Raw genomic sequence first — 22,313 nt, forward strand, 5'->3', positions numbered from 1 at the left:
ATCCTGGAGACCCTTTTTTCCGTGTGAGTGCTGCGTCACTGCACTGTTGGACTAACTGTAATGACAGTTGTTAAGAGGCTTTGCAAGGAAGCTCTCTGGATGGGAGCTTTTCACACTTGTGGTACTTTGTTATTTTTATTATTACGTGTAACAGCAAAAGTAGTGACTCGTAGAAGTGAGATAATCTCCATCAGAGAAATGACGGCATTTATCAGTTGTTCAAACAGTGTAAAATGACCCATGTTTACAAGCAACCTGTTGCAGTTGTAGATATAATGTCCTCTCTATGACAGCATTGATCATTCGTTCAACCGGTGAGAAATTAGCTGTGTATGTTTATGTCCAGTAGCAAATATTCTTATACCACTGGAGGAAGTGGTGGGTGGTTACAAGAGGTACAAAGACTCCAACCAAGCGTCAACATTGGTTTGTTTTACCTATGACAATCTTTTACTAACCTTAGACATGTAGTTTTTGTTGCCTTAGCTTGAAAATAAAAGGTGCTGCAGGTGTGTCCTTGCCTTACTGATGGGATCAATAGATCAATAAAATGCTCATATGGGTTGTTTTTAAATGCACTGACAAGCACCCTATTTAGTCATTTATATGTGAGGACTTGAGGACACATTATGCAGCTGCTTTTTCCAAAGTCATCTGTCTCCAATGGCTTTGGGCTGTTTCAATTAAACCCATATGTGTCTGTGACAAACCCACTGCTTCCCGTAATTTACGCACCACCAAACCCCTCACTGTGCACCTCACTGTGCACCTGCCTGCTTCCTTATGCACTTCTTTCTGTCCCCAGGAAACACCACAGACATCAATGACAACAGGTAAGACTGGTGCACCCTATTTTAATCCTGCACAGCACCTGCTGCTATTTGTTGCTGTCTTTAGTACAGGCGTTCATGTTGTAGAAACAGATTAATATCAAGGTTTATTTGTGACATTTTGGCCTCAACTGAAGGTCCTGAAATGTTTTCTTTAAGTTACAGATCATCAGCTGTAAATTAATGTCAAAGCTAGAAGCAATTAGCTTAGTACTGTATCTTTGATGATTGTCAGTTATGGCTAAAGAACATGATTAAGTATGGCACTGCCACATTCACCCCGCATGCACCGATCCCCTTGTGTTTTAAGACCAGTTACTCTAACTTCACTGATTTGCCTCCCTCACTGCTGTGTCTCTCTGCTCCATCGCTGCCCCCTTGTTGCTGTCACTGCTACTGCTGCTCCTGCTGCTACTGACGCTGCTGCTGCTGCTGGTGATGATGATGATGATGATGACGCTGCGGCCGCCTGTGATTCTGGTGTGTTGGGTAGCATGTGTCTGAATGTGAATTCTGTGTCCAGAACTGACGTCTGTGACAATCAGGGCCCAGCCAAACTCTACAGCCTGCAGCCAGAGGCCTCAGCCAGCTAATAGTCCTGAGCAGGTAAGAAGAAACACCCCAATGAGTGTGTGATTTAATTGCTACAGTACACAGCTGTATGAATCACAGGTCAAGAATGAGGTGATAAACAAATGTCACAATCAACCAATTAACATTCAAAGCCGTGGTCCACTGAATCTACTCACGACAGTTGTGTAATATTCTGTGAAAACAGTTTTAGAAGTATATTACTCTATGGGAAACCTAACCTATAAAACAAATGGATTCTTGGATAGCCAAATTGCTAGTTTTAATTGTCATTCTTTTTGTAGTGGACCTGTTGACATAGAGTTAGGGTTAGGGTAGGGTAAAGATGTCAATAACCACATATAAAATTTGAATTTATGTGAATGAAAATACCGTGAAGCATGAGTCCATTTCACAAAAGCAATTTGCAAGCACTGCTTACATGCAACGTCAAATCTCTCATGATTGTGGCTTGTAAATTGCTTGCCAGTCTTACGGAGCTCTTAGATGCTTATGTATTGGTCAGATGACCGTATGGCATTTGTTTAGATTAGTGATATGTGTTAAAGTTAACAGGAGGGGAATCTAGGTTCTGCGACCCTAACATAAATAATGGATGGATGGAAAATTAATGTTAGAAACAATTTAAACGCTACTTCAGGTGTGTTTTGGTTGGGCTCAATCTTCACATAAACTTGACAAATTATACATCGCTTCAAAGCTTTAATTTTCCCATCAACATCCCCATATCATTACTACAGTTGATGATACACAGTTGGTTCAGACTTGTGGCTCTGGCTCAAAAGTATTTCCCTCACAAAAGGTACTGCTACTATAGGCCTTATATTTCCACTTTTATGTCAAAAGAATAGGCGAGAAAAAAAACAAAATTTAATTTCTGCCATGTTTGTGCCTCTGTACCTTTGTTCAGTATCTCCTATAGTCATTCTGACTTGTTGGATGTAAAATTTGAAGAGTTACCTTTCCAAGGAGACCATGGTTATTACTGTAATCAAAAGGATTGAAGAACAATAACCTTTTTATTTTGGGTGTATTATGTTCAGGCTTGTACACCCAGTCTTATGAAACATCACTATGAGTTTAGAGGCTGTCTGGGCTCAGCTCTCTGGTGCTCTAGGACTTTACAGCTGTAAGCCTGCCAGGGTGAAAGAAAATATATTTTTTTTCTCTGGAGCCTCCCACACTAAAAATACCTAGACTCACTGTGAGACACTTTGCACAGAAATACCCAACAAACAGCATCTGTCTCAGATCAGCACTCTTTTTTTGTGGGGGAGGGGAATTATTTCATAAATCCCAGCCTAGAGTTAAAGATTATACAATATTACAAATACTGCTTCTGGAAAGACCCGTATGAGAAAGGGGAATTAAATGATATCTTCTTTTGGGTTTTACTTCAGCTCACTGCGTTTGCTGTCACAGGGTTTTTTTTTTTTGTATTCCTGTTAAAGTTTTATTCACGTGTTAAAGGACAACAGAGTGAATTTACCTCTTTTTACCTGGACTGCAGACTTAGGACCACATTGTAACTTTTATATGATGAAATATAAAAGATAAATCTCACTTTTCCAGCTCTATAACACGTTATAAAGTTTTCTGCGGAGTAAATATATGTTTTGCACAGTGCTGCTGAATTTTACATCCTATGAAGTCTAAATCTGGCCCCAGAGTGCAGTTCCCAAACACAACCAAGTCTCAGTGTAGACACCAGAAATAAAATGACTTGTGACGTGTTCCTTCTGGCGATGTTAGCATGACTCACTGGCTGCTGTCTCTTCTTTTCTGCCATCTTTCGCTTTCCCCGGTTTTCTCAAATGTGTCTGACTGTCGCTCTTACTTTCTGTTTCTCTGTGTCTCTCTCTCTCTCTCTCTCTCTCCAGGCAGACGTTTTTTCCGAGGCCTCTTCTGTAAATCTGCATGCAGCCGATCACAGTCCTCCCAGACTCCCTTTCCTCTCTCATCCCCACCTGCTGTAAATAGACCTCTATCTCCTGTGTCCCTTTTCCTCCTCCTGCTTGCTCCTCTGCCACCCATTCTCCTTCCTGTACTATGATGTGTGGGGGTGTAGGTGTTATCAGTTTGGCAAGCACTGCATCTCAAACACCTGACCTGGCAGCTTACACCTTGCACCGCCTCCCACATGACTTGGAATACAAAGGGACCACAAATAGAAAGGTGGGTAAGAGAAGGCGCAGTGCTGAAGGTAACCACTAGGCTGTGCTGTTTGTCTCAATGACGGAATCACAGTGGACATAAAACCACAACATCAAACAGTAAACTGAAGCATTGTTATTATTGAAAATGAGTTTGGATTAGGAAACTCCAAGTTAAACTTTGTTCAACAACATGAATACAGTGTGAACCCTTGGCTCACTTAACTGATATTTATACTTTAACTGTGCATGTTGATTTGTCATGTTGGTCTTCAGCTTTTCTTGGAAAATAAATGAAAGAAGAAGAAAGCTAGCGAGGCAACATTATCGTGAAATGTATCAGTCTAAACACTGGTGCAGAAGAGACTCTGTGTTTGTTACTGCCAACAAATTCCATGAAAAGACCAAAATCCAACAATACGTTAGTGACTCTCAGTATCCTTTGACTTCCCCAACCTGACTGTGGCTCTCAGCCCTGAGCCTGTTTGTTCCTACTGACGACATAAATTTTTAAAAACAGGCCAAGAATGCAGCATTTCATTTTTTCCAAAAAAGGATGGGGACTGTAGTTTTTTTTAGGAAACATTACTCAAACTGCAGTAAATTGTGCATTTATTAAGGACTATTTACAACCAGGGATTAATACACGTTTGGTGTTCAAGTGAGCATTTACAGCAGCACCATGGTGTATCTGGCTCTGACTCAAAATAAACTGCAGTGCCCGTGTTTATTGTAATGAAGACAGATGTTATCCATACAACAGCGTGGCTCATTAATGTGCACAGTGTAATGGTTTTGTATTTTGGTATATCTTGCAGGATGTATTTCAGATACTTATAGTCCATATCATGTTTCCAATAGCAAACCAAATAACCCCCACACACATCTAGCCACCGTCTTGCAAGTTTTAGATCACAGTTTTTGTAAAGACCTTATGAATCTTGATGCTTCACCTGGTTCTGATATCGGCACTATCACACCGAGCACAGGATGAACTCTAGTGCTCACGGTAAAGTTGGTCAGAGCATTGCTTAAAATAAAATACTAAAATATTCAGCAGTTAACAGTGCTCGCCATGGTGTGTCTGCCTTTTGTTATACATCACTTGCTTTAACTGGTATGAGGAATAACGTCATCTGAACCATAAGTAACATGAATTCTGATTGTTTTTAAGAGACTGATTGTGTGGTAGTAAAGTGGTCTAAGACCGCGCCCCCCCCCCCCCCAAAAAAAAAAAAAAAAAAACAGCTGACAGGGAGCATCTGTGAAATATTCAGTCATTGTCATGTCATCCAAGAGCATGGCAGAGTAAAAAATAAAAAATGTGTAGCAACTATTTTTATACAGCTAGTTCTAGTTTGAAAGAAATATATATTTATCATTTGCTCTATTTTAAATGTTATTTCTTTGCTCTTTACTCTTAATTCATAGCAGTTATGTATTATTGTGACATGTATTTCCTATACTGCAGAACGGTAAGAATTTCAGATTTCCAGTGTGTTGTCATTGAATGAAAGTGGGTGCACGTGTGCAGCTGCCATTCCAAAATGAATTGGTGTAGGAGACGACTAATCCTACGCTTCTTCATGAACCACCACAGACTGAAACCAAAGCTCTGATTGTAGTGAGTCATTGAAGGAGGATTTTGCTCTGTAATAGCCTATGTATAAGCTCTGCTGGAGACATGAACCAGGGGTTACTGTAGGTTATCAAGAGCTGATACAGCTTTGTCTTATCCTTCTGACACACACACACACACTCAGATGTAGCACCTCATCAGCCAATGAGGTGTCTGACCTTTGACCCGAAATGCAGATATATGACATCCTGTATTTACTTGAGTACAGTCTGAGTTATCTGAGTAGATAAGTTGATGGATTGACTGTCTACACTGATGGTCAGTCACTCCACGCCACCCATCGCACTCTCTCATTTGACCTCCTGATCAACCAGTCAGGATGAGACAGTCAAGGGTGACAGTGGGGGTGGGGTGGGACTGTGTCTTTGCGTGTGTGTGTGTGTGTGTGTGTGTATTGGGAGAGAACAGGAGCTGTCTCTGCTCTTTGACTTTCAGTGAACAAAACAGACCAGTAATGCTCTAGATCACAGCTTGCAAATGACTTATTAAATATTTACTGGGTACAGGGAAGAAGCACATAAATTTGTGTTGAGAGACCTAGAAATAAATTACACTGCAAGTACTTTTTCAATGACTTAGTACAAACAGTTCATGTAGTAAATAATTAAGTACATACAGGGGACCAACAGGTGTAGCATAAATGTCCATGAAATCATAGAAAACAAAAACCCAAAACTACGTCACTGTTCCCCAGTTATTTATCATGATTTTAAAAACATATACAAGTATTTTGTATTGAAATACTTCTTACACTGTTCCTATTTTGTCTGTATTGTTCCTAAATAATAACACTAATGAACCTTTCATTCTGATGTTTTTCTAACCCCCCCTTAAGCGCAAAATTGTTATCCCCTTATACTGTCACATAAACTGCAGTGACCCTGGTGTTTTATTGATTACCTGTATATACTAATTGATTACGCTGTAAAGTGCAGGCAGGAAATCTAAAGCATTACAAACAGACTCTCTGTTTAAATTTTGCTGAGGCTTATTATAAATGCATGGAGCATTTTATAATATTATTTTCTTAATGCTTTCCTTTTGTTTTCATCTTTACCACTTTTTACTCTGAGTATCTAATACTATAGCTGTTCCACTTCCTCCAAAGGGTTAAAAAACGGTCATTGAACTGAAAAGACTTTACATTATCTTTGAAGCCGAGTGTGTTTACATAACCTATAGAAACCGTGAGTTGAATGTGAATGGCCTTTTCTTTTGTCCATCTGCTGTTGATCAGTGAAAACCACAAGGAAAATAACTATTCTTCTGACATGCACTGCTGAGCTGTAAATGTTTGGATGACTGAGAGTGGGATTTATTTTACAGTCTTATTGTTCTGTTCGTCTGACAGTAATTGTAACCAATCTGAAAATAGTCTGGCAAGGTCAATAATGTGTGATACTGTAGCTTAAATATGCAGAAATAGAAGACGAGACTGGTAGAATGGTTTAAAAAAAAAAAATAAGACTGAGGCAAAATGTCTGTGTTGTTTGTACAAATGTGCGTTGACTGGTTTGTTTATAGCGTGTGATTTAGTGCATGCAGTACTCTCCTGTAGCTGCTGAGAAACAGTACTGTTATCTCATAAAAACCTCTTTCAATAAAGATGAACCTGTGTACATATGATTATTACACTGTCTTGTCATTGCTTCGCCGCTTTATAATAATTATTGATGGGCACATGAAATAGATTTTCTTCCACTCCTGCGTGAACACTAACAGTGTATTGATAATAAATCCAGATACAGTATGTCTACTAGCAGGCTGCAGGTTACAGCTGTAACAGTGAGATCAACCTGTGTCATCTCAGGACAAAAGAAATCAACAGCAAAAACTCTGCATTTTGTAATGATACCTTCACTCAAGATTAAGTCTTGAAAGACAGTACAAGGTAAAAAACAAAGTTAAGTTAAGTAAACAACAACCAAATCTCTTCGGTAATTTGTGTCAGAGGCTTGAGAGCACTGCTCCCTCTGGGTCGCGGGCTGCTCTACTCATTGATTTGTTTTGGTTGAATGTCACTGTCTCACTGTCGGCTGATGTGTGTTTTTCTCCCTCACAGTTATTCAAAGCCCACAAATTAATGTCACCGCAGAAGAACACAGAGAAAAAGTTTTCAGTTCCATATGAAGAAGTCCCAGGAGGAATGTCTAGTTTACACTGTGTTTCTGAGTTTTTTTCCTCGTCATACATGAATACTAAAGTACGTACTGCACTTTGATTTTGAAAATGAATGTAGAATCCATATAGCTTTGTACAGTTATGTGCAAATTACACAGTGCATTTTCAGTGAGTAAACTGCTCATTTAAATTCTTGTGTCCACATAGAATCATCTTGATGTAAGATTTAAAAATGTTTTTCAAGCACTTTGTACACAGTTTAATTTTTGAAATAGATAGTTTGTCCAAATTACTGTCCGAGGTAAACAGGTTATGAAAACTTAGACATAAAACAAACTGATTGTACAACACAATCTATTTGTTTGGGATATGTTGCTAAAAGCAAACCCATTTTTGAATTACCAGAGCATGTGTCATAGTTTAAAGGAACGGCTTATCTAAATGTGTCAAACACTGTGGCCACAGTGACTGACCTTTGCCATCATTTCGTTTAGATCGTACATTATTCAACATCTGTATCAGCCTGAAATCATACAGGCAGGTTGTTTCCTTAAAGAACAAATATATTTGTTTCCACTGAAATGTCATGTTTAAAACTTCCATCTGGACATGTTTTAACACACATAGAATACAAAAAACGCAATGAATAACCATCCCTGTCTGTTATGGCTTCTCTACCAAAAAACAAAAACGTTCAAATACCTAATAACGATTTTCAGAAGTTCATCTATTCCTTCAGAATCTATAAATATGCAGATACTGTCCATTTCAAAACTTTAACTGCTGGACACAAGATGTCCCCCCACAGTACTTCACTGTTTCAAGTTCAAGATGACACTTGTGTAAGTTAAGAACTGGTTCATGATTGGTTTTCAATCTAGTTGTGATGTTATAAAAGCAACGATAAGTAAAAAATAATTATTGAGTGGGGGTGGGCTTTAAACAAATGTATATTTTGAAGTGAGGTGGGGTTGGACAGCCGAGGACCGGGCTTGCCCAGGGCCGGGAGCCAAAAGGACAAAGTGCAAAATAGCAGCTGAGGAGAGGACACCAATCACAAGAACTGTGACACAGACTTACTCAAAAACACACTCCAGCTACTCTCTCAGCGGGAATCACTGAGTGAAACGGTGCCTCTCACCCTGTGGACGACTGACTGTGCCCAAGGCTAGAAGACTGTGTGAGTACAAAACTGACACAATGACAAACTGTTTCTCATGGACGTCACGTCTGCCTGACGCATCCTGACATCTGTCACTTTTTTTTAGGATTTCAGTTCCACAGGTCCTGCCATCTGTAGAGTTGTACAAGTGGTAGTTTTAACAATGACAAAAATCCAGCAGGGAACTCAGTTTGCCTGCTGAAAATTCTTAGTAAAATGTCTCAGTCCGCTCTGTAAATGTAAGTAGCTTAAAGGCAAACAGGAAGCAATAAAAGAAAAGCTGAAGTAGTCATGATAAGATAACAAGAATGACTAGATTTTTTCTTTTATGATTTTTTGATCGCTTTAAAAGTGTGTTCTGATGGAAAGTTTTGATTTAATCAATTGGTGTTCATCAAATGTCTACAGTATGTTAATACAAGATTGACTTTATTCCTCTGATACATTATAAACTCAAGATGACAGATAATGCTCAATGACTTTATTTAATTAAAACTTTGGTCGACCTTTGACATTAGGACAGCATGATTTAATTATCCTGTCTTTGATCGTCTTCCTGACGAGATTAATTTGGAGAGTTACACTTTTATATTTAATTTCCCTGCGTCAGCCTGAAATATTAATGCTGGTCATCATCAACATAATGATAGTTTAACAAGCTGTGGTTCAGGAAGAAAATGATACTGTCAGACTATCAGTGGTCTAATTTTAAACCTGCGTAATTTCCCCAGAGTATCTGAGATGTTGGTGCTGTACAGAATGTCACAGTTTCTGCTGATGTTTGATGAAAGCGCAGGTGTACTGTATGTATATACTTTGCATGTAAGAATTAATTTGTAATAGCTTTTTTATTCAGTTCAGAATTTTGTTGAATAAGCGATTTGGTGAAATTATTGCCATTTGCTCTTGAAATGAGGTGATTCATTATGATTCCCTTTACAGACAGCATCTACACATCATTTAAAACTTGCACTTGGCCAGTACGATCAGGAGTATTGGCAATGAGAGGATGGTTGAGAAAGACAGAGTGAAACCAGGGGAAAAAAGACAATACGTTTTTTTTCCTAAACACGACCGAGCACGATACCTCAAACTCAACTTACACTAAACATTGCAAATTTGTTGCAATGGTTGATCTCTTCCAAAACAGGTTTTTCTTCATCTCTTTCTCTCCCATCACATCAGCCATATAAGGTATAATCTGTGTATCTGTGCAAAGGCTATCTGCTTATATTGACATTTCTCCTGAGGAGTGATCAAACAGCATGGATTAGAAAATGAGGTCACTCAGTGTGTTTTACCCCTCCCTGGGAGTCTGTGCAACTCAATCCCTCTGTCAGTCTACCGTGTATCTTATCTATAGTGTGTGAGCTTCCAGCAGCGACAGGTAGACCGGCTGCTGTTTACATTCTTTAGCTTGAGCTACAATGACTGGTGATAACACTCTTAATATGGAAAACCACTGGAGGTAACCAGCGTTCAAAACCCCTTGACATATATGTTCCTGCATTCAGACTAGGAGTTTGTGCACTTTCACACGAGTGAGCTCACCTCCTCACTGAAGCTCGTCAGGAATATTCTTCTTTTTTTTTTTTTTAACATGAGGCAACCTGCCAGCAATTGGCCTGTGACCTCGATTTAAAATTGGAGATCCTCTGCTTTACATCAACAAAGGGTAAATTTGCAGTGAATCACATGGGGGTAAAAGACCGTTGCTGCACTGCTCTCCACAAGTTGCACCTTTGTAAGTGCTACAAACACTTGATTTGACATCAGTTATTGGTGTTTCAAACAACAGAGAGCTGTACATGACAGGATTTCTGTTCAAAGTAATGTAGTATGGATTTACCTCAGGTTATAACCACTACTTGAGCCATGTATGGATCCCAGTTGTTGTGAGCAAGGTCAGAAGATTCACTTACTGCTCCAAGGTTTCTCCCATCCTTATTGGACTAACAAACAACAGGCAATATGCAGGGAATACAAATCAGTCAGTATTCATCAGGCTTCAGCTGACATCAAAAACACAGCTGTCAGTGTTTAATTTGTCTGAGACTAACCTCCAACTTTGATGTGCACAGGATCCTCAACGTGAGTCCCTGTAGATAGTGCTGTGTGCTGCGGCCCACTCCAGTGGTAACCATGGCGACTGCAGAGCCGCCGAATGGACTGTGGCACAGAAACAACAAGGCCCATCAGTCAGATGAGCTCTCCAGCCATGGTATGTTCTTTAATGAAATAAATCATATTTTGTCATCTTTTATTGTTTATGTCATTTCTTACAGACTGAAATGAATAAATAAAAAATACCAGTACTGACGGATTGCACACTTATTAGTGGTTTTTGGAGATAATTCTTGTTAATTTGTGTTAACCAACCACATTCAAACCCAACAAACTAAATTTCATGGTTGAAAATGTGTTTGCTTTACTTCAGATGCCATGTAGGATTATTGCAGAAATATGAGCAGAGGATGGGATCCCATTTGTCTCAGTTTCTTCCCTTCTAGTTTTGCATTTTAGATATGAAATGTACAGTATATTGTTGCTGACGGATGAATAATTTAAGCAATTTGTGTTCATCTCTTTGCAGCTGAGAGCCATGATAATGTGCAGGAGGACAATCTGAAACAGTGGCAGAAACATGCACAGGTATCCTGTATTTCCAAGCCTTTCTGTCTAAGTCATCTGAGAAGAAAAAATACAGATGCTCAGACTGTACAGAGCAAACTGAGGAAAGCATAATGTGCAAAATGTGGGATGCTACATATGAGGGACATCGTGTGTGTGAAACGAACTGAAATTTCTCATGTGTGCCTTACTGTAGAAGGTGAAGGTGAAAGTCCTGGAGCAGGTCCAGGATCAGCTCAGCGATATTCTCGACAATGCTCTGACCGAGTCCGTCCAGCCCTTCACCCACATCCAGCCGACCGTAAACGGAAAGATGACACGAAAGCCCTCATCCAGGTGAGAGGGATGAGGCAACCCCTTTAGCAGTGCACGTTTGACTCTGGTTGATATATTCTAATTCATCATCTCATTGGCTGTTGAACGTGCATGTAAGTCAGTTTTATTCCCCCGTTTTGTTTCAGATCTCAGAAAATGGATAATGGAAAAGTATTTATGGACAGAGCATCACTGTTGGAGTAAGTATGAGAGACTGACAGTTTATTACCCACTTAGTGAACGCAAACAGCTTGGTAGAGACCCATTTAAACTTAAATACAGGGCTACAAATAACAGTGATTATGAATATGTCAGTAGTGAAATATGTCCATTAGTTTTTCTAAGGTGACGTCTTCAGTTTCTTTTTTTCTCTGAACAACAGCCCAAAACCCAAAGATAGATGATTTGAAACCAAATAAGACAAAGAAAAACAGCAAAGATTTTGAATTTTTGCTTAAAAAATTATGTTATTATTGAAATATTTGAGTCCATCAAAATATAACATCTTTTCTTTTATACAGTACCATGCTTCTTTTTGACTTGACGTTCATCACAGTGGCAGCTTTGCAAAATATCTTTTTCCAAAAACAATATTTCAGTTTTTTTATGTGAAGTATTTATTCTTATTCAGATTTTGCTTTTAAAGTCACATGAACAAATAACAGATTGTCTATAAAGAAACTGCAAACAGCCTCATGTATCATCCTGAAAGAGATTATTTTATATTCCTGTGTGTGTGTGTGTGTGTGTGTGTGTGTGTGTGTGTGTGTGTGTCCGTCCTCCTCTTCGTCAGTGAACTGTTTGAGATCAGTCACATCAGAACCATCTACCACATGTTCATAGCCGTGCTCCTCATCTTCTTCCTGAGCACACTGGCTGTCGACTACATCGACCAGGGCAGGTATGTAGCAAATACATTGCATGTGTTTGTGTGTATATGTGTGTGTGTGTGTGTGTGGATGCATGTTCATGACACTGACGTTTCCCATATGTGCCCTTATGACCCCAGAACCAAATCTAGGGAGACTCAATTAACCCTGAAGCTTTTCAAAACTTCTCACTTCTTATCTTCTCCTCCTCCTCATTGTGTGCCTCCCCGTCTTTTCTCCCTGCACCGCTGCTCGTCTGGCAGTAGGAAGATAACGCAATCAATTCCTCTGGCTATTCCTGCTGTTGCTTTCGGCTGCAGCAGTAATGATTTGGTTGCTGTTTGCAGACACAGGATTGTGAGTTTAATTCTCATGTTCCTCACTGGAACAAGTGCCAGGGGCAGCTCCACTGTGTGCAAATTATTCGATACATCCACCCTCAATTAACATTGATTTTAATATGGGTAAATTGATGAAATAAAAAATAATGATATCGCACTTGCAAATACATGTTGAATTTCAAACAAAACCTCTGACATGCTGCACTGAGTGGGTATATTAAATCTATTATTATCGTCACCAGAGGGGTCTTTTCAGATGGGAGAAAGTAATAGCGAAAAAATTTTCAAAGCATTTAATGGTGCCTGCAAGTTTATTAAAGGCATTCATGCTTGAATATAATTAAAATGGGCCGTCAAAGCCCTGATTAAAACTAAAAGAGACCACAGTGTTAAATAAACCACATCATCCAAATGAGCTGCCTTTTTTTGTCACTGGCAACCACTTGGTTTTTGATTTTTATAATTATTTTCTTGGACAATGAAAATGCCTTCAGAATTAAATCTGTATCAGTATTTAAACATCTTACTGTAGTAATCACTTGCTTTCTTTTTATGCAATGACTTCCTCCAACTCACCACTTTAATTTTTCTCCTAATTCTCAGGTTGGTCTTGGAGTTTGACCTGCTTTTCTTTGCCTTTGGGAAGCTGGGGACAGTCACCTGGGCTTGGGGTGTGATGTTCGTCTACACGCTGCTCGTTCCCTACTACACCCTGGTGTTTTGGGGTTCCCTGTACCACAGCTTGTCCTCCAAGTTGGGGCTGTCTATGGGGACAGGGTTGATCTTGTCTGCCGTACAGACCTGCGTTCTGGGGCTGTTTCCAATCTACACAGTCGTACACAACCAGCTGCCACCAGCTTCACGGTTCATTGTGATACTGGAGCAGGTCAGTGTGTGTGTGTGTGTATATGTGTGTTTCAGGACTAAATCTTGTCGAGCGCATTGGTATAAAAGTTTGACTCGTGCTCCAGCAAAAGAATGATGTGTTCCTCACAAAGTTTAACAGGTTTCGCTGTCACGTTTGTAGAGAACGGGGGAAAAGTTTTGGATTGCTTCGGGCAATCATCTGTGCAAATGCCACCCACATTAAAGCTTTACTGATACATTAAAGTTTAACTTATCACACATATTGTATAATGTATCAGTAAATACTGAATGTTGCTCGATAATGTAACAAGAAATTGCAGAACATTTATCAGAGGTCACTGAAAAGTTTGTTTTTCAACTGTAAAATGTCCAACTGAGGACACAGTTTGTTTAATACCTGATTTGAAGGATATTTTTTTTAACTTTCCAATACTGATAATGGCATTAAGAATACACACCATACACAGGGACTATGCACAGGTTGTTACTGTACCTAGTAATCTGTGTGTGTGTGTGTGTGTGTGTGTGTGTGTGTGTCAATGAACTAAATACAACAGAAGACATGGACAAGGCATGAATATGCACTGAGACAACAGATGACAACAAAGCTCAAATGACCTAAATAGAACAGCAAACATGAAAAAAGACAAAACTAGTCCACACTTGCTGTTTATGAGACTCTTGGCAAACAGTAGAGGAGAAAATTAAATTTTCTATGACTCATGAATGCAGACATCACCTGCTTTAGAAGAGAAATGTTTTTTGAATGGGGTTACACATAGAAACCGGCAAGATGATTAACCGGCAACACGCTTTAAATTTTCTCTCAAAACATAAAAATGTGATTTGTTACTTAGATGCATCAAACCAGTGGCAGGATGGGATGTTATTTATTGTATACACTTGATGTGGAGGCAGTTCATGCAGCCCTACTCAAGTGTGCCTCTACATTCACACGGCATACTCCCCTCCCTGCAGCATAGTGCACATCCACTTGCCTGAAAGCTACTCGGCTGTTTGCTGCTGCCACCGCTGCTGCTTTTCATGTAACATTTCAAAAACCCCACCTCCACCCAGCACTGACGTGTAGGCCATGAGTCCACCTTCCCCCAGGGGGGAAATGAGTATTGCTACTCTCTTCACTCTGTGCTGTGCTGAGCTCGGTGCTTTGCTCCAAACATAGGTTGTTGGGTTGTTTAAAGATTTAAAGGTTGTTTAGTGTTAAATTTCATTTATTAACTCCTGCAGTCCGATTAAAATTATTATATTGCAATGTAAACTGCTGCTCAGCATAAAAAATCCACTAGAATAAAACCTAGGCATATGCTGTAAATTCTTATTAGGAATTGCCTGGGCTAGAAATACCCAGTACATAACAGTATATTACAGATAACATTATATTAATTGGTAATCCAAATTATAAATGCAGCCCTGCCATGAGCAGGAATATAGCGATAAGAAAAGAAAAGCGTGCTGGCCAGAGATGAGAGCCTTCCAACTGGAAAGCCACTAAAAGAGACTGCATGCAGATCTCAGTGCTGCCAATGTTTGAACATCACAGGCCCATACTGTAATACCTCCTCATCCTCTTTATTACACCAGCTCCGGTCTCCCAAAACCGCCTTAGCACTAAGATCATTTTAGCTCCATTCGATGGAGTGAGATAATCCTGTGTGCTTAGATGCTTTTGGGAAACCCGGTACTGATCCTCATCTGACCTGGGTCCAGGCAGTCTATATGTCACCCTGAAGTCACGAAAGCTGGCCATTTTGATGCATAAACCAATGATTTTAATTCACTAAAAAAGTGGTTCCTTGATGTATGCAGACTGATGACACACACACTGAGCTCTCCAGCTAAAGAGGAAGTCAACATTCAAATGAATTATATGACATTTGGTCAATGTGTACAAAACGATGTAGGTTGTTCTCTTTGGACATCCTGTCCGTACAATGCAGAAGCTACTATTACTGATACATTATGTCTCACTTCACATTATACCTGTATCAATCCCTCCTCCCCAGATACGATTCCTGATGAAGAGCTACTCCTTCATGAGAGAAACTGCTCCTGTTGTAATGAGGAACACACCAAAGGAAGGTATTGCACTGTATTGTATTGATGTCAGGTGTATTTACTCCTCAGGCGTTGTCATTACTCACAGTGACACTACCAGACACGGTAGAAAAATGACTAAAACAGATCTCAGCAGGATGCCACCCAAATGATTCATGTTGAAGTTAAAAACTAACAATGAATACAACATACAATAAACAACCTCCAGCGTGTGTGTGCAGCCCCGTGAGACTCTGTTGTAAAAGTCTGTTAATGGGAGATAAAGCTTAGAAACAGCTGTATAGTCCACAGTCTGCCTCAGTTTGAATGAAGTTATGCAATGACATTGAAAATAAGATCTTTGCACAAAACAGATATATGATGTTCATATGTGATGTTAAAGGCAATTATCAGAAAACTTCATTCTTTTACAAGTTTTAAATGTCATCAGTATTAGCAGGAGGCTAAAACTAGACATGCTGAAGTGCAGCAGAAGAAATCACAAGACGATATTACACACTTTTAGGCAGGTAATTTGGCATAATGGCCTAACGATTTTGTAATAAACCCACGGTCATTTAATTTCAAAGACAGCCATTTGTTAGCAGGTTCCGACATTATGGCGGAGTAAAGCTTTAGCACTCACAAATGGGAATTTTGATATCTGGTATTATGCAAAACATTTGAAAGAAGAAAAATGACATAAGGAGCTTACGTCTGAACATCAGACCTTAAATCAGCTTATTTTTTTTAACCCTTTTTTAAAAATAATTCAAGGCAACTTGTGATAATGTGTGTGTGACTTGTAATAATTTCACTGTCAGATTGTAAATTTCAAAACCGGACCCCTTCTAGTTTGATAGACGCACTTCATTAACTGTTGTTGCCTTTCAGGAGAAAGTCCCAGATTCCCAACATTTTCCAGCTACCTGTACTTCCTCTTCTGTCCAACTCTCATCTACAGGGAATCATATCCGCGGTAAGATCACCTCCGCCTCCGATCACATTCGCTTTTGTTCTTTTGTTTAGTGAAATTATCTAAGCACAAATGACGAGTGAATATTATTGTTGCACCACAAACTCACTATATGCTGGAATTCAAAGCTAAGTAGTGGTTAGGATTTCTTATTCACACTGCATCGATGAAAAGCTTTAAAACGCATTAATTAATTGAGGAAACCTTAGAAGCGGAAACGGTCCTTCATCCTTTGACATAAAATTGCCCTTCTACATTAAAGACAGTCAAGTTCAACTTCAAATATGATGATTATTTAGTCGTAGTATAAGTAGTGACATCCTGTCTTTCTTCACAGAAACACCCACATCAGATGGAATTATGTTGGTGTTACTCTTGGCATGGTAAGACTAAGCCCTTTTGTGGGATTAATGACCTTGAGAAGATGGAAGTTGCTAATAGCACTTGAATGTGATGTAATAATGTGAAGTAATCATACACTACAGGTGTTTAATGGCTTTAATCTTTGATATCTTAGATCAGTTATTGCAGTTCTAAAGCATGTTCTGTTTTGTGTTTCAGTTTCCAGGGTATAACTAACTGTTTTATAACATTACAATTATTTCTTTGTAGATCTTGGGCTGTCTTTTTTATGGCTACTTTATTCTGGTGCGCCTCTGCATGCCCGTCTTCAGACTTGATACCAACCAGCTGTTTAGTAAACGGACCATGGTTCTAGCTGTGTTCCACTCAATATTACCAGGTATTGTACTTATCAGCCCAGAAATGGCATGAGCTGTATACACACACACACACACACACACACACACACACACACACAATTTACTGTAACATTTTCCAGGTAATATCAGAAGGAAGTTAAGTGCAAAACAAACATATAAATTAAAGTTCAGATGTGACTTCATGCGTAACTTCACTTCTACAACCTCTATTATCTCTCACTTGTATGAGTCAGCACTGGTTAATATATTACTGACAATGTAAGTGGAGGAGTGGAGTCTCTAGTGTTCATAAGAAAAGTGATAAGATTAAACGTGCTATTATGTAATCAGATACAGGTAACTAAAAGACAGGCATGTTTATTACTTTCTGTGAGTGAATACCTGTTTGAGTAAGTGCTGATATAAAAGCATCAAGTGTTAAGTCACAATTCTTTGGAGAAAGCTGGGACCAATGCCCTGAATAAAAGTGCCCCCCCCCCCTTCTCTGTGTCTCAGGTATAATGCTCCTTCTGTTGTGTTTCTTCGCCTTCCTGCACTGCTGGCTCAACCTCTTCGGGGAGCTGCTGCGCTTCGCTGACAGGATGTTCTACAAGGTGTGTGTGTGTGTGTGTGTGGGTGTGGTATGCTTGATTTTCTGTGGCATCACCTCTCCTGTTAACACATGTTTTTTTTTTTTAACAACGCTTGCTTTTCCAGAAGGGAACTATTTGATTAATGACAAGTTAAAAACTGCAGCACGGTTGCGTGATGGTTCCAAAACAGTTAAACAGTTTCCATCATTTTACATTCTGCTGATACAACTCCTTCTCGAACGAGAGACTAAACCATGATTTAAGCTGTGTCTGAAAGTGCATGCTTGCTTTTATTGGACACTTCCTCTTGAGTTTTGCGCTCATGTGACTCTCTGCTATGTCTGGGATGTATTCCTGTCTGAAGTCTGAAGCTGTGATCATAGGAAGTTGTGTAGATGGTGAACAGAAAAACTGCTGTTCATCAAGACATAGCAGAAAATTAAAGCCACAAATATTTGCTTTCATGTTTGGTTTGTGTACGGGTTAAAGAATAGGGATATAACATGTTTATTGCTGAGCTTTAGAGCTGCTGGAAGGATTTTAATACTTCCACTATATACTATTACTATATACTACTACTATAATACTACTACTGCTGGAGTTTTTTAATACTCTGGACAGAGCCATGCTAGCTCCTCCTGCTTCTATTCTTTATGCTAAGCCAAGTTAATCCCTACATACCTACCACACAGAAATAATAGTGCTGTCAGTCTTTTCATCTCACTCTCTGAAAGAAAGCACGTAAGCGTATTTCCAAAAATGTTTGACTGTTCTTTCAAATATAAACTTTACAGCTCTCTTTGCTGTGTATTTATTTGTTTGCTATAATAATGTCTTTTTATTGAAACCTGCTCCTGACTACATGCAAAGGATGACTGGCATCAGTAAAGTCATATTTCATTTGATTTTTAAGGGAATAAAATTATACAGGTTTGGCTCTCAGCAGTTTCACTCATGAATAATTTGATTGCAGTCTACCCAGTGTTTTTCAAGCCTCAAAATAAAGTGATTATACTCTACTCTGTTTTTATTTTGAGCCACACACTCACACACTGATTGATCTTTTCATTTTCCAGGACTGGTGGAACTCTACATCCTTTGCCAACTATTACCGTACCTGGAATGTAGTGGTTCATGACTGGTTGTATTACTACGGATACAGAGACTTCCTCTGGGTGAGTGTCATTACAGAAAACTGAGATTAAACACACGGTCAGTTAACAAATAAATATTAATAAACATTAATGTCATGTCGCAGTGGGCTTTGACTGTGTTTCCAAAGTGGCATGTCCTGTGATGAAGTGTGTTGTAGTAGTTTAACACTCGCCCTGTAATTCTCGTGACACAAAATCCACGCTGAACCAGCCTGACCCCTGAACTGTGAGCCTCTCTCTCTCTCTCTCTCTCTCTCTCTCTGTTCTTCCTCTGATCCCTTCAGCTGTCGAAAAGGAAATTCCGCACAGCTGCCATGCTCTCCGTGTTCATCGTCTCCGCTGTCGTCCATGAGTACGCCTTGACATTGGGCTTCGGCTTCTTCTACCCGGTCATGTTCTGCCTCTTTGCAGTCTTTGGAGGTGAAGTATATGCTCATTATACAGTGAACAATTTCTCTGACCAGGCTGCTGAAAAGAATGTGATAACCTCAACGCCTTTAAGAGAGAAATAAAAAAAGAAAGAAAGAAAGAAAGGAGAACAAAAGAAAAAGTTTTATGTCTAAATGAAAACCCTCATTGGAGTTAAAACACTGTCTCTGAGTTGACTTTCAATCACTGGTTGAAAATATGTAAATGTGCCCTTCTATATTCTGAACTGTACTGTAAAGCCTTCAAAGTTGAAGTCTGTAATTATTAACTCACATTCAGTAGCTGTTTTCAGAGGGCGACTCTCATCATATTTAAAGAAAAACTGTGGGACTCAATAAGTAATCATCTGACAGGAATGTTGTTTTTTTTTACCTTTCATGTTCTCACTGTTTGCCCCGTCTGTCCCTCACTAATGCCCTCCCATCTCACAGCGTTAATGCAAATAAGTAGTTACTGTTTAACTAGAGATACGCTTTTGTCATCAACAACATCATCACCTCATGCCTTCTGGTTTTCAGTGGTCTTCAATTTTACCATGAATGACAAGCGTCAGAACCCTGCGTTCAACGTCATCATGTGGGCGTGTCTCTTCCTCGGCCAGGGCATCCAGGTGTGTCTGTACAGCCAGGAGTGGTACGCCCAAATACACTGCCCGCGGAAAGAGGTGTGTAATCTCCTTACAGCATGTCTCCTGCTTGAACTAGAAAAGCAATGTCATGATCAGACTTATTCTTTTTTCATTTGTTTCCATTCTTTAAGGACAGCTTCCCTTTCTATGACACCAGACCTTATCAAAAGGTTGTTTTATGTCATTTAACGTAGAATTATGCTGAGCACAACCTGATGAAAAGTGTGAGAAACATGAATTTCTTCTGCTGCTTCTTTGTAGGATTACACATGTCCATTGAGGCTCATCACTCAGGCCTTCAAAAAGCTTGACAAGACAGACATCGCTATATTTCATAGCAACAAAAAAAGATGGGTCATAAACCATGCTTTCTGTCAGGTTTTATTAAACTTTAGTTTTCTTGGCTACATCTGTGACAGATGAATCGATAAAACCTGACACAAAGTGAGATTTGTGAGCCTTTTTTTTCAGCAGAACATATGAAGACATGTTTTTATAGTGAGATTTATTATGGCGTTTGAGGGTATAAACAACCTCCCCGCTGGATTGTTTTTAAGCTCAGTGAGAAGCAGTGACTCATGTGACCGCATGTTGTAGATTTTAAATGAAACAGCAAGCTGTTTGTTTGTAGTACTCTGCACTACAGTGATGTCATTAGACAGTACTTTGACCCCAGTTTCTGAGGTACTTAAATGGAAAACAGGCCAGCAGGTGAATAACATTGAAATACAAATTATATTAAGACTTGACTAAAACACCAAACATACTGTTACATAATACAGGACTAGATTTCATGACTTGGACTTGAGTAGTTTTGGTGTTGGACGTCACTAACAAGATTAATCTGACTGACCCCTTTCACTATTTTATCTGACTTTCTCTTCTGTCTCTTCTTATCTGCACCCATTCATGAGCATCTGGTTCTACACAGACTGCATGCATAAGTGTAGACACACTTAGAGAGCGAATAAAATTGTTTGTAAAGAGATAACACACCCAACTTACACACATAAGCCCATGTAGGAGAGCCACATGTGTCGAGTTACTGACGTTTGTAAAACTCAGACATGTATTTAACCCTTAAAAAAAATCCTCCCTTCAAACTCCAGGCGTTTGATGAAGTCGCAGATGTGAAGGATTTGCATGACAGATGGGCACAGATGAACTTAACATACTTATTCCACTATGAACTACTGCATCTCTGTGTATCCTCAGCTTAAGCCTCTCCTCCACAGTCAGTGGCGTTATTCACACACACAATGGCTTAACACAGATAACTGCTGTCTATAAATAGAAGTGATGTCTGTAATATGAGGTTATTACGTGATAATAAATGGGTGTTAAATCATACAGATACAGATAAATGTATAAAAAGATTACAGATTATGTTACTAGATGGAGGAGGAGCAGCAGCAGCATCACTGTATGAATATTAAGACTAATTCTTCTACTCTTCCTCATCAGAATAGTTTTTGGGAGCTGGTGACGCCTCGATCCTGGTCCTGCAGCTACCAGAGATGAAGCTGCCTTCCTCCTGGGCTGGAGGGATAAATGATGACAAGATGGAGGTCTGAAAATCACAATGGACTAAACATAAATACGAAAGCACAGAAGGAAAACTTGAAAGAGATGTAAATATAAAAGGATTTCTGTTTTTAGCATGTAAAGATTTTCTCAGGTCAAGATGTGACTATGACTAGTTGTTTTTATGTTGTGTGAGTGATGTGACTGATATGTCACTGGTCTATCACCTCTGAATTATTTCAACTTTTTATTTGTACCGATACCATTAAATAGTTTTTAATAACTCGGGCTGTGTAAACCATTTTTGAAAAATGATTTTCATGGACTGATATAATACTGTAAGCAAACTGTTGCACATTAATAAACTTGTTTATTGACTGAAGTGTTGTTTGGTCAAGTGTGAAGCAAATAAAAAAAAAATAAACACATGTTCATTTGTAATTTTTTGGATTTGTGACCTTTAAACAGTGCCAGGCTAACTGTTTCCCCCTGTGTTACGTCTTTATGTTAAGATAAGCTAATCATAGACTAAATTGTGTACTTAATTTTTATTTCTGCTGCCTTTGTATTAAAGCTAAACATGGTTACCTGAAGACGAAACTGGAAAAAAACAGTGTCTTCATCGTCATCATGCAGAATCCTTGTGTCTTTGATTTCATCTTTTGTAAGGTGTACAAAACATTTCACTCAAAACAGATCAAAACAGTGACAACGTGGCTTTGCTGCAGTTAAGG

The 22,313-nt window shown here is 39.2% G+C and overlaps 2 protein-coding genes across 3 annotated transcripts in view; both read left to right on the forward strand.

Annotated features, from left to right (window-relative positions):
• The window catches only part of kif5ab (kinesin family member 5A, b), a 60,754-nt gene extending 55,960 nt beyond the window's left edge, over nt 1-4,794 (forward strand). The window contains exons 27-29 of one of the 2 annotated variants that reach the window (XM_023412866.2): nt 806-833; nt 1,324-1,436; nt 3,302-3,387. In XM_023412866.2, coding sequence (XP_023268634.1) covers nt 806-833; nt 1,324-1,423 — 128 coding nt within the window. In that variant the 3' untranslated portion in view covers nt 1,424-1,436; nt 3,302-3,387. Of the gene's footprint in view, nt 1-805; nt 834-1,323; nt 1,437-3,301 lie in introns of both variants that reach the window. The other variant, XM_087175757.1, reaches the window with a different exon arrangement.
• Nucleotides 4,795-8,355: 3,561 nt separating this feature from the next.
• soat2 (sterol O-acyltransferase 2) lies at nt 8,356-22,007 on the forward strand. The gene is made up of 16 exons (XM_023412839.2): nt 8,356-8,514; nt 10,578-10,717; nt 11,090-11,148; nt 11,324-11,463; nt 11,589-11,642; nt 12,236-12,343; nt 13,256-13,538; nt 15,544-15,619; nt 16,469-16,553; nt 16,888-16,933; nt 17,163-17,292; nt 17,768-17,865; nt 18,921-19,019; nt 19,283-19,418; nt 19,946-20,091; nt 21,520-22,007. Exons 2-16 carry the CDS (start codon nt 10,639-10,641, stop codon nt 21,574-21,576), a joined length of 1,596 nt encoding a protein of 531 aa, XP_023268607.1. The 5' UTR covers nt 8,356-8,514; nt 10,578-10,638; the 3' UTR covers nt 21,577-22,007.
• The last annotated feature ends 306 nt before the right edge of the window (nt 22,008-22,313 follow it).

The sequence above is a fragment of the Seriola lalandi genome, unplaced genomic scaffold (assembly GCF_002814215.2).
Source record: "Seriola lalandi dorsalis isolate HSWRI2012SDOR001 ecotype SW California unplaced genomic scaffold, Sedor1 jcf7180002054488, whole genome shotgun sequence".
NCBI classification, from domain to species: domain Eukaryota; kingdom Metazoa; phylum Chordata; class Actinopteri; order Carangiformes; family Carangidae; genus Seriola; species Seriola lalandi.

Coding starts and splice junctions, on each gene's coding strand:
- soat2 (XM_023412839.2), top strand. CDS start 10,639: ATGGCGACTGCAGAGCCGCCGAATGGACTGTGGCACAGAAACAACAAG. Junction 15,620..16,468: donor GAGGAACACACCAAAGGAAG/GTATTGCACTGT, acceptor GTTGCCTTTCAG/GAGAAAGTCCCAGATTCCCA. Junction 20,092..21,519: donor TACACTGCCCGCGGAAAGAG/GTGTGTAATCTC, acceptor CTTCCTCATCAG/AATAGTTTTTGGGAGCTGGT.